General features: G+C 41.3%; 1 protein-coding gene across 4 annotated transcripts in view; it reads right to left on the bottom strand.

Annotated features, from left to right (window-relative positions):
- LOC106636983 (uncharacterized) overlaps nt 1-12,898 on the bottom strand; it is a 37,616-nt gene that overhangs the window by 15,546 nt on the left and 9,172 nt on the right. Inside the window, exon 4 of one of the 4 annotated variants that reach the window (XM_089592554.1) lies at nt 12,637-12,639. The exons of 2 other annotated variants lie outside the window; for them this stretch is intronic. In XM_089592554.1, coding sequence (XP_089448680.1) covers nt 12,637-12,639 — 3 coding nt within the window. Of the gene's footprint in view, nt 1-12,152; nt 12,477-12,636; nt 12,640-12,898 lie in introns of those variants that run through there. One more of the 4 variants, XM_014349579.2, reaches the window with a different exon arrangement.

Here is a 12,898-nt window from a genome sequence, read left to right as displayed (position 1 = left end):
TCATATTCCCACGCGCGCCAGGCCAATTTTTTGCTTCCGTGGCATATATACGACGGCACTCGTCACGTGCATTACTCAGTTTTACTTTTGCAAACGCGCACCGTCGCTTTTCTCCCTGCCCATTATCATCCAACTTTCCCGACGCAACGCTCTTTCGCGGCACCACAAAGAAACGCACTCGCACGTGAACACTTTTGATCGCGAAAGCGCTAAAACAAACCGAGCCTCTACGAGGGTAGATATAATGGATTCACCCCCTATAGTCATGCTTACTTACTTCGCTGTGTGGTTTTTCAGTTGTAACAATACAGAGACTCGCTGGTCATCGATGAGACTGCGATGCAACCATTGGACACGAATACAAGAACTATATCGATAATTTTCACCCTGAAACTACGGTAAAGTTGAGATATGATTGTTTCCCTTTCGGGGTAGGTTTTGCCACAATTGCGAAGTAACATTTCCTTAATTCACGCTAGAGGTCCGTATTGCCGCGGTTACCCGGTAAAAATAACCGTATAGCCCTTGTTTTCCGCGAAAGAAAAAAAAGCCCGCCATAAAACGCGCGGTGTAACTACGTAGCCACCAAAGCCCGTGCACGTATAGTATACTTATCGCGTCGTGGATGCCGGTCGAAGGAGGTCGCGATAAGACTTCCGCCGTCCGAACCCCCCTTACGCATCGCCAGGTACACGCACTCGTGGCTCGTGACACTTCAAAGAGACCAACAGTAAAAAGATGGATCGACGAGTCGAGCCAAGTGTGTCGCCACTATTAATTTGTAAGTGTCTATATGGTATAATGTATATGCACCACATGGACTTGTTTGCCGAGCGCGCTTTTCACCTGATATCACCTGTATCTCCCACACGCACGCTCCAACGTCGGAATATTTAACACATTTTCAAACTCTTCGTTGACGTAAAAAATAAGCTACTGGTGTCGGTGTGGCGTATACTATTATATGTACCTTGGACACAATTTAAACGCTTGCGTTGCGCGAACTTTTTCCTTCCATCGCCTTCGTTGCCGCGCGCATATGCGAATAATATTCCATGCGGGTAATAAAAACCGTCTCGCAAGCGCATAACGTATACACATGTAGTCGTCGAGTTGATGGCGAACTATTCGCTATATATATATATGTATGTATTGTGTGTGGCTTCGATTTCGTTTGTTGCACTTGCAGTATATACGCGACAGCCAAGGCAAGTAGAAAACGCACTAAAGTTCGCCTTCGAATTGACTCACCGTCGTTTTGTCGCTCTCTATGTTCTTTCTCTTTCCCTGCCCCCTGCCACCTCCAATTTTTTTTTTTTTTTTTTTTTCCGTCCAAGCGTGTCGAAAGAACCACTCGCGCACCGAGTTATTTACGATTATTGAAAGTGCGAGTTTACAACGTCGACGATCGTGAGATGGGATATCAAATTTGATTTTGCATTAGGCGCGCGGTTGCTCGCGTTATTACGCCCATCCGGTTTTTCTTTTCAATTAGAAGTCTCACTCGCTCGCGTTTCAATTAATTTAGTTGGGCAGAGGGAAATGGGAGGTAAAAATTACCCCTCTCGGATCGCGAACTCGAGGTGTTTTTGTCAACAAGAAAAAGTTTCACGAAAAAGGGGAACAGCTGCTATAGTAGTTTAGTTTTCATTTTTTTTTCCACTCGTCCTTTGTAGTGACAATGCGGGCTTTATCGACTGTTTCTTTAATAATTTTTTTGTTTTTTTTTACCAATTTATAGAAACATCATGTATTTATTATACATCTAAAATGCAAAGATGATTCTGGAAAAATAAATTAAAAAATTGAGATCCACACTATGTTTTGGACACCTAATGTGCAAGTCTTTAACTTTTTAAAATATACCCAAAAAACTTATAATTACCTAAAAAGTATTTGATCTTTTATTCCAATAAAAGTATTGAAATATCTTTTATTGGTTCATTGAAATCTAAAGTTTTTTCGACTGTGCATGGACCAATAATATTCATTTAAAAGTTATACGCAAAAAACTAATTTCAATTTTTTTAAAGTTATACAGTCTTGGGACTGATGAAACTTTTGTCTTTGATAAAATTTTCTGCAACCTTCGCAAAAAGTCCCTAGACAATAGAATTCCACTACTTTAAAGCCAAGGACAGTAATCTCTTTACAATTTTTTTTTTACAGCACCTTTACAGCACCAAAAATAGCAAAATGGTTTCAGAGAACCACAATAAGAAAAAAAAAAAAAAAAAAAAGGTGTAAAAATGTCAGTAATAGCATGTTAAAAATAAGGTTCCAGAAAGTAAAAAGTCCCTATGTCACCAATTTATCTTCTAGCACAGTTGGTAATTTTTATGATTTTTATCGCTACGGGAAACTTATACATATTTTTCATTTTTCCGAGTACAATGCGATCGAACGTGCATGCGAGACAAAAAAAATGCGATTGGTTGAAAAAATAAATTATTCATGCACGTCCAAACAGTTTTCCAATCCTAAATAATATATATATATCGAGCACGACGAACTTACACCCCGAGTTTTCTAAGCTATCGATTATTATAATATACACCGCAACGCTTTTCAAGTTTTTTCAACTCCACGCGTACAGGTATGTACAGCAAATTACTCCGTGACATGGTTTTCCGCCAATGAATGTACTTATACGTATAGTATTGTCGATAATTTCGAAAAGTCCAGTTGCGCGATGCTTCTGTCTTCTTTTCCTTTCTCCTCCGGGTGTAAGTACGTCGTCGAACAATAGTTTCCTCCACTTTGCAAATGACATATTTTAAAGTCTCGCTTTACTCCTATTATAACTCCGTTCGCGTAAATCTTTCATGCAGTTGATCCATCGATCGGGTGGTCGCATTAAAGAGTTAGACTAAGTACTTATTCAGGCCTTACGGGGTGCACCACGTTCGCTTTTCAAAGATGAATATAATATACGTAAGGATAAATAATTTACATACAGATGAATAATGGGCACGAGGCAATTAACGCAAAATGTATAATATGATATAATATATATTATGTAGCGTAGGCACTTGTATTGAATAATTTATTTTTGTGCTAGTTATGGAAGACTCGATTGTAGACGACTCGGCAAGTGAATTTTTAAAATCGGCCGATTTTGTCACCGATGCGAAACCGTCGGCTCACCTTATACCGTATATACCTGAACACTCTAGCCGCACCAAAGTGTGTCACGCAATGTGTACGCAAGAGCTCATGTATGCGCACTTATATACTTGTAATACGCGAGACAACGGCGATGAAATGAAGAATAAAAAGGAAAAAAAAAAAAAAAAAAAGAACAAGCATATAGTTGCCGTGTGTACAACAAAGGGTGGTATCGTCAGCGCTCGTCCACTGCTTTGCCCAATCGCACGCGCGTTTCTCCTTCCACTCCATCCTCTACTTTTTTCGTCATATTTCCTGAATAGTTCCGTACGTTATACGCGTGTCGTTTCGCAAAAGCATATATTTATACAATAATATGGTTTTTGTCCATCCGAACATAGGAGGGACTTGCCGAGAAGAGATTCTTTGGTTCCATTATCTTGCTTTTTCCTGCCTTCGCCATTTGTACAAAGAGACATAAGGAAGTCGTTTCAATTTCGTACATTTTAACTTATAAAATCATAGCAATGTATACAAAAAAGTAACGTGTTCTTTATCCAAATTTTTTTTTTTCTTAACCAAAAACAAACTGATTTCGTGCAGTGAAAGATGTAGGCAATGGGCGTCCAACTGGAAATTTCACCGGAAACTAGTGTGACGAAAGTAGCGTTTAAAAGACTTTGTACAAGTTATATATGTATAGTAAGTGCGAAGAGGTAACTGTTATCTCGACGAGCCGAGGTGTAAGAAGGCACGACGGAAGCGAATCTAAAAAATGTTATCTGAATACATGTACGAGGCCGAAAAAAACAAAAAACAAAGAATGAGAAAAGGTCAACAAAGAGTCCGCGTTATCTGTTCGGTTTGCTCGAAACCGGAGTTTCCGAGATTCGTAAGATACTTCTCTTTCGGTTGCTCAAGCTCGTCGTGGAAACATGGGTGGATCCTGCGTGGGTTTCAAAATCCACAGGAAATGAATTTTTGTCTCTTGGTGTGGCTGTAGAAAGTTTTGGGACGAAATTCCAAAAAATGCCCACACCCGAGCGAGTTAATTGGCCACAGCAAACTGCAGAACAAACGTGAGGAATCAGCTACACTTTTTTTTTCTTTCATTCGGTCAAAATGAAAAGTAGAGACTCCGAGCATGCACAGCACAATGAAAAGGTGGCCCTGAAAGTGGCGTTTATATGCATGCGAACGAGACAACGTATGGGTTTCGCAATCGTTACAACTAGACACAAGCTATACTTTTCGACTCGTTACATGTCCTTCAAAATTGGATACCAGGTACATATACTTTCCCCTTTGCAATATGTACAAAAATTTCAGTCCTACTAAGATCCTAACTTCAATAATCGGTCGCAAAAAGGTTTTGCCGTTTCGACCCTTGTAAACTAGAAACAAAGTATAGATTGCATACATTTGCGCAGTTGTACAAAAAATTGTCCTCTGTTATGGATCTAGAAAAAAAATTCAAGTGAAATTTCTTGTACACCTCGTTTTATTTTTTCAAATGTCACCTAATTAATGCTGAAACAATAGTCAAAATAAAAAGCTGGTATGACACATTTTGCAAGCGATTTTGAAAACAAAGTTTAAAATAAAATAAAATAAAATGAATATATAAATAAATGACTTCGTTTACCGTAGCTGTAATTAGCTAATCGTAGCTATTATAAATTTTTGCCTCAAAAAAACAATTTGTCTCTCTCAAAGGCTTCGTTCAAGCACCACATTTTGTAAATGTTTATTTAAAATTGCGCGAATTTCTTTTTCATCCACCCCGTGCTCCAGATTTCGCCATCAATGATTATTCAAAGTTGTTTCCTTAGTCATCATACGAACTTGTTGTATGAAATGATACCATTTCTAAAAATAGTACAAAATTAAAGTATCAATCCATCTCCACTGCACCACAAAAGGCAAATTTTTTTTCAACAGAATCGCTCGTATACGCGACAAGAGCGTATATTTCAACATCATCATCATCACCATCATTATACCATCATCGAGTACAAGCCACGGGAGTTATGAAACGCCGCATGTGTGCACGTGTGTTCGTCCACCGTCGCGAAGCGGAAAGCAAGTGCATAATAAACACGCGGGCGCACACACATCATCTCCGGGCGGGTGTGTTACGCCCCTATACCTGCCTCCAACAGCTATATGTATTCCAGGGTCGTGCACGTATATCGGAAAATGTCACGCCAGGGAGAGGAGGCCTCGCCGGAGCTTTTTCTCGAATAGTTCGACAACCCATGTCTATTGGGAGACGATCGGCCGATTTTGCACGTATATAATGTATGCTAACCTCTGACACGAGCGCTCGCTCAACCTCTCCTATCTACGACGCTCGACGAGTACATTTTCACTTTTTTTTTTTTTTTTTTTTTTTTGCGAATCGTTTGCGAAACTTTTGAATATTTTACTACCGCGCAACGCGTGCGTTACAAATAGTTGATTAATCGGTATCGCATGGAATGAAGTTTCGTTACCTGTACGTGTGTGCAGCTTTTTTACGGGGAAACATGGAGAGCACTGTTCAAGTGTTGGCTGGAAAAACGGACGCCATTTTTTGTCATTTCGAGCGAACGGAAAAAAAAAATTGTACCAGCCGATTTTTAATTCCGGTCTCGGCTAAGAAAGGATAGGAGGACAGCATATAGGATAACTTTCGATTCTCGCTACGAATTACAAGAGAAAAAAAAAAGGATACAGGGTACTCGATTTTTTTTTCTTGTTTTTCTTGACTTTGAAGAAAACGATAACATCTGATTTTGTTTTTTACATGTGTCTCGTGATTGAAAGTAAGAAACCTCCGTTTCCTTCGACTCATCACTCATTCATCTTCAAAACTGAATGAACCGATGTTTTATGAGACTAATAACTGATTCAATTTTTTTTCTCAACAGAGAAAGCTCTATTTTATCCATCATAACTCAGTTGCTCGTCGTGAATCGAGAACGAACTTTGTTCTCTGTCGATTTTGTCCCGCTATTGGTTGTTTCAACCCTTACCCATCCGTCTTTTTCTTTTCACCCCTTAACCCACCGTTTGATAACCACTTGCAAAAACTTTGCGGTTATTCCCATCTCCGGGCGTAAAAACGATCAAGAGCGAACGCGAACAAAATCCAACACCCACCTATGTACAGTCCGTTCGTAATTTTCACCAACAGTTCCAAGATTCGCTTGCTCGGCGTTTCGGTTTCCGAGAAACTGCCCCCCGCCACTCGTCCGCGGGTGTTTATCAAAACCAGCAGAGAAGAAACAGGACGCAAACCGGGGGATTGGATTGCAACTTTGATTCCGTCCCAGCGGCCATTCGAGTGTCGCATGAAAAACTTGTCGAGCCCATCCATAATGTTATGTATACCCGTACGCCGGCTACTGCGATACACCACCGAGGGTCCCACACTCCTGGAGCAGCGACGTCGGTCATTGGGTCGTGTTCAACGATTTTTAATACCAAGAATACAGTGGTCAGCGCGATAAACTTCTCTCTGTGTACAATTGAGCGTATAATATATTATGTGTAACAAGTCGACGTGCATTGCAGATATACCCAAGTCTCATCTTTTGATCCGTTTTCGACTACATCCGAGCTGTGACGGAGAGTGGCTTGGTTATACTTTTCAAGTCGTAAGAATTTCTCGGGTGGCTTTTACTCGGCGTGGAAAAAAGTGGGAATAAAATTAATTGATTTGTCGATTGATGAAATATTTAAAGGTACGATTGGAATTACGTGGATGGCGAGGTTGTGCGTGTCGAGTGTGAGCAACCGATTAATACATTATCTTGATGTGCAACGAGAGCTCGTGGTGATTCCACAAGTATCAATTCAAAATTACCTTCTATAATTATTTCTCAAACTTTCCTAAGCGCGCATATTACGCGAGTGATTGGTAGTCTATACCTCTTCAAGGCAACGAGTTGTACGATAGTGGGGTGGAACGTAGAAATGTCGCGCGGGTATTTTTGCACCGATAATAAAGCGACATGACGTTCTATAGGGTGTATCCTTCGCAAAAGGTGAGCCAACTGACTCGGGGTGCATTGGAGATTGCCAATACTGGTTTTCTTACGAGTAAAAAGGACAATTTTGTGCGGATCTGCGACAAGAAAGTTTTACTATCTTATGTTCTAACTATGAAGTGGACTTCGGAAAAAGGTATTTTCTTCCCGTCAAGTTTGCCATATTCCATTGTTTCACTATACACCATTTGATTTCAATTCTGCGAGACTTCTTCCATGCCTTGAACGATATCACATGCCAACGATAGAAAAAGTTTGTCCAACAATTCCGGGTGAGAAATTCTGAAATCGTTCAAGGAATGAGCAAAGCTTTGCATGATTAAAACCGGATGACAATAAACAAAAAAAAAAAAAAAAAAAAAAATTAGAATAGCACTATAAAATATAAATGTCATCCATACGCATCAAGTCAATAAATGCATTAACGCTACTATAATAAACTACGCAACAGTTTTACACGGGAATGACACAGATTTCTTGTTAAAGACATAATATTATCACGCTCAAGCAATAGTCGATGGAAAACATAACAAGAAAGATGTCGTATACGGTGGTTAATATTTTGCTCCGTATACCTGCAAGTGAAGATCTATACCAAGCGTCTCACAGGACTATAAGTGGATAGTGCAGATCGAGCCAATTGTACCAGGGCACACGTATTCAAAGGACTTTGTATACACTATATGCGACGACACGACGTGCCAATCACGGATTCTCCTTTTGCGAAGTGAGATGTGATCGTCCCTTCCAGTATCACCAGCAACATATTGAGCACAGGAATTATGTGCCAATTGAAGTACCCATTTTCTCATTTGCTCAAGCGAGCAAAGATCTAAATGAGAAAACAACATCGCCGAGATAAGTCACAAGTATGCATTTTTACTGGCGCACAACTTTACCTTGGCGCAGTGTTGCCACAATTAATTACCCCCGAGTAATGTCCATTGTGTTTTTATGGAAAAAAAAAAAATTATTTCTTACTTCATAGTGAGTTAGTCAAGTGCTTTTTTCCCCGTGATACATGATTGCGAAATGGTTTTTTTTTTTTTTTTTTTTTTTTTTCAATGTACAAAAAGAGAAATCGTCAAATCGTTTGATGGACATATCAGAATTACAATACGTATAGAAAGACAGTTACTCACTCGAGATACCTCAATCTCAGAAAAATTTAACTATCAGGCATAGATTCAAGGTTCTGGTTTTAATAGCAAAATGATCGTTTCTGGAATCAAATGAAATTTTGATAAACTATTCATAGAAAATCACTCGTTCAGCACGTGTATTTTTTTTAGCTGAGTAAAAACAAGAGGAGCGTATCGTAAGAAAAATAATTTTGTGCAGTATCAGTATGTTCCAAATGTACTGGAAGATACCGATGATAAAGCAGACACTGCGAAATTAAAATGTCTGTAGAGATGGCAACGAGACAGTTGCGCCTTCGACTCTGAAGTGTAAAGTTCGTCAGCGATACCCATGATTATTTACACTCGAGACCCAAGTAAGCAACTTGTTGACTCAAATCTGTTTTTTGTCACATGACCCAGCTCGAACCGATCGTCAAAACTCTGAGCCTCGAGCACCCCCCTCTTTTTCAATCGCAGGCATGTATTTCTCGATATTGATACGCACGCGTGCATGTATACACAAGTCACTTTTCGTATCGAAAAGAAAAAAATAGGCACGCTCGTGTCCCCCTCCTCATCCGAGACCTCTCAATTTTCCGCTCTACTAATGATGTCATTGACTCGATTGTACAGAAAAGTAAAAAAAAAAAAAGAGAAAAAAAAGAAGGAGAGATCGTTATTGTTATGAGAGTATACCACGACGACACGCGAATCGAGCAGGAAACGCTGAGCTTAACATGCGCGCGTTACAAAACACGGCGACTTTCCGTCAAACATGCACATTACACGTCGCACAATGGTGATTATTTCGGCTTTATTTTATTTCATTTTTTTTTTCTTTCGCTCGAAATCGAGACTCGCCGGAGGAGACTGTGCGACCAATGATTTTGTCACTTGTGTTTATCGTGCTCGAACTAACTTGTGGATCCACGATAACGGGAGATAAGTGTTTAATGGATTACCACGTCATTGGTATAAGATGTTTACAATACGTATAACATATGAGGTACGTGTGATGATAAACAGTTAAAATTAATAGACTTTGGCTCGGATGTTTTTTGGATCTGTCGAAAATGATCGGTAATTGCCATACCAGCGTATCGAGGTAACGATACATCGCTGTACAAATTTCTTTCTGTTTGAGTGACACTCACAATGAATTTTAATTAATTTGATCAGTATATGATGATATTTTGATTCAGTATCACTAATATAAAAGTTTTACACGATTTGCCTGTAATTTTTTAGTATATTTTCCTTCCACTGCAAATTCTGCATCTTATGAAGTGCATCTGATTTTAATTGCACGACGATTCCAAGTGGTTTCATGTACGTACCTATAAAATAATCCGTAATTTTTTTTCAAACACTAGCAAATGAAACTAAAAATTTTAACCCCTGCAGCATTCAATTAACCTACGCAAGGTAACGGTCGTTCGAGTATATATTTGAAAAAAAAGATCTAACGATTATTAACAAGTTGCGCGGAATTAAACGATATTCAGACAACATACCCACATCACCTCAATTATATACTCAAAGTTGGGGTGATATGGGTTATTTTCCTCCAGAATACAAAGTTAAAAAGTCTGGGGTGAGTAACATTATATTTATTGATATACACTTGCGTTGAAATACAGTTTGTAAAAAATAACTCCCGGTTCGCGAAATCGTTCGATGCAAAAAATCTGCAGAAAAAAAGCCCCCATATCCCCCCTTTACGACCGACGTCTCCATCGATATCCATACGATGATCCACGCGTTACACCCCCTCCATAGCCGCGACGTTTTTCCTCCTCGACGCTCGACCACCGAAGCGTTGAATCGCCCCGCGCTCGCACGAGAATTTCCTCGCCTTGGGCTATATTTTTCGCGCCGACTACACCTTTCACGCTCGCTTGGACCTGCACACGTTTACAGTATCTGCTGCGCTATTCTCTCTTCTATTAGCGCTCGAGCGAAGATCAAGAGCGCGCGCGACTCGTGTAAGAAGACAAACAACGACGGGGCGAGGGGGTGCGACAGACGGTTGTTTCGTTTCCCTTGACCCCTTACACCGAGGACCGATGGATGAACCGACAATCGGATCGTCGCATGTATATGTACATCTTACAAATGTTTTTTCGCACTAGCGGGTCTCGCGATTTCGCGCTCCGCTCGCTATATGAGACGACGGTGAGGAAAAAAAAAAAAAAAAAAAAGTATCACAAGGTGTAGAGTGCCCTCGGCGCAGTGATCGAAACGCTGCATGGCTCCTGCGCGCGACAGCGTCCTTTTCTGTCCTATTAAACTCCGCAGAGGCCACCGGTGCTCCTTTACGAGAATAAAGAGAATTAAAAAAAAGTGCGCATAGAGAGAGAGAGAAAAAAAAAAGAAAGAAACAGCGCAACCGCGCGTTCAATGGTGCGTCCGATTCCCTCATCGTTTTCCGTCGCACTAGTATACATAGACGCGCAAGCGCTCCGTATACATCGGAATTATTACTCAACTAATTTCGCGAGAGTTCTCCCTCCACGCGGTGTACATATGTTGTGCTTATTTACAAAAAAAATGTATACCGGTGACCTCGCAGCGCGCGTAACGACTTTATCGGTATAGGTGCGCTGCTTGCGCGTTACGTTCGTCCTCGTCGTGGATTCGCGTGATCCACGTTGGGCATGAATTTTATTTTTTGTTCCGTTTGGCAGGTCGGGGCCGAGGATTTTCAAACCAAACCAGCCCCACGCGCACATTTGCCGATGAATGGTGTGCACAACCGATAGCCGATCGATGGAATCTAAAGGTACAAATTGTAGGGAATTATCACCGCGACTAAAACATTTCCGTTGTAATTGACTTCGGCGTACCGAGCTTAGGGAAGAATTTTTAATTTTCCCTTATCTGAAAAGATCGGCCTGAATTTTCTTTTTCTTTTTTTTCCTGCACGCAACGTTTTTTCGCGAAATCGGGTGACACACGGTGCGATTATTGTACATTACATGTTACGGAAAAAACACGCGTATCAGATCCACACCAAGGTGTCATCGGTTCTCTAAATGTTACGCGGACTATTGGTATTGAAAAACGTGCAGTGTAAGTGTACACCTTTCAGGAATTGATAATAGAAATCGATCGTCTTTTCTTCGGAAAACAGAAAACACGGGAAACCGATCTCATCCACCCGAACCTAAAAACACGGATCGGCTGCGGACTCTTCAATATTTAGACGGGGGGGAAAAAAAAAAAATTGTGGGAGGGCAAACAGAAACCGCGATGAGTCGCAGAGCCGAGTTTGCCCAGCGCAAAGAACAAGGCTCTGTGCAAACGACGATGGCTCGCGCATGCAGTTGCAAAACACTGTGCCGTATGTTAATCGTCCGGTTTTCTCAAACACTCGCGTCGAAGAGGAGACTTTTTTCATGCCTCGCGCTAGGTAATATACCAAGTGAATTGGCGACGGAGCGAACGGATCGCAAAAAAAAAAAAAATGGCTAGTTGGGCTTCCCAAGGCTCTCCCTCTCATCGGCTAGAGCGACTTTTACGACCGGCAGTGCGTGTGCGGTACCCCTGCAGCGCCGTATCCTGCGTATCGGCCGTGCGTGCTGTTTATTCGAGGATTATGTAAGAGTTTTTATTTCTCTCTCTTTTTTTTCTTATCACGCGCTGCCTTTGCTCCGAATGGTCGGGAAATAAATGGTGATTCAGAGAGACCAAGGTTTGTACACGATTTGATGGTGGAAATAATATCAATCATTTCTTATTTCATTTCAAATATTATAACGAACAAAAATCGGTGGCACACCCCAAAGCAAAATAACTCCCCAAAACGGTAAAAAATGACCCCATGGAGTATGGTGTCCTCGTTGGTTGTAGGAATAAAAGAAAAACTTGAAAAAGAAACTTACACGTGACTAGATGTCGAGTCGTGGCTGCTCCGAGAACCGGTGATCACCAGCCTCGAAAAATTCGTCACCGCCATGAGAGCGCAAAATGGCCCTCCTCGGCACCGCACGTATACGCGAATGGAAAGGGATTATTTTTTTCTCTCCTTTACTCAAGTCTTGAAAAAAATGAAGCACCGAGAGCCAAATGAGGAGTGGAAGGTTATACGGGGAGGTGAGCCCCGCGCGAGCACCGAGCGTCGACTGCGAGTCCCGAGGACCAGCGGGTAGTAGCTTCTACGGTCGCCCGTGTAGACCGCCAGGTAGATACGTATCAAACGCGACACCGATTATCAGCAGTTGCTCCGCTCGACTGGCGCATCGGTGCCATGCGCCGCGACTCGCTCGTCCCCGACCTGATGGGATATACCCCTCCACTTGCCGGCCACGCCACTTTGACTTGTATGCATTTTTCTTCACGCTTGAGTATTGTACGCCCATATACGTAACACGCTCTGTGTATACAATATATATATATATATATATACGCGTTTCGGAGGCTCCCTCCCTTCCTCCCTCACTTATATTCTCGGTGCTGCCCAGGAAGTTTCTCACGAGTTCTGACTCCCTTTCTTCTTTATGTACGTGCTCCTTTTTTTTTTTTTTTTTTGGTCAGTTTTTCGTAGACTCGGGACACATTTGTGATAGATGAGCGAGGCACACTTTTAACACATACATCGCGGGTCGATTTCGCGAAGCTATCTCGATTGGT

This window comes from Copidosoma floridanum, unplaced genomic scaffold, assembly GCF_036245765.1.
Source record: "Copidosoma floridanum isolate Cflo_tuat_1 unplaced genomic scaffold, Cflo_Japanese_pri ptg000019l, whole genome shotgun sequence".
Taxonomy (NCBI): Eukaryota; Metazoa; Arthropoda; class Insecta; order Hymenoptera; family Encyrtidae; genus Copidosoma; species Copidosoma floridanum.
Note: the sequence above shows the minus strand (reverse complement) of the source record. Positions and strands in the feature narration are given on the sequence as shown.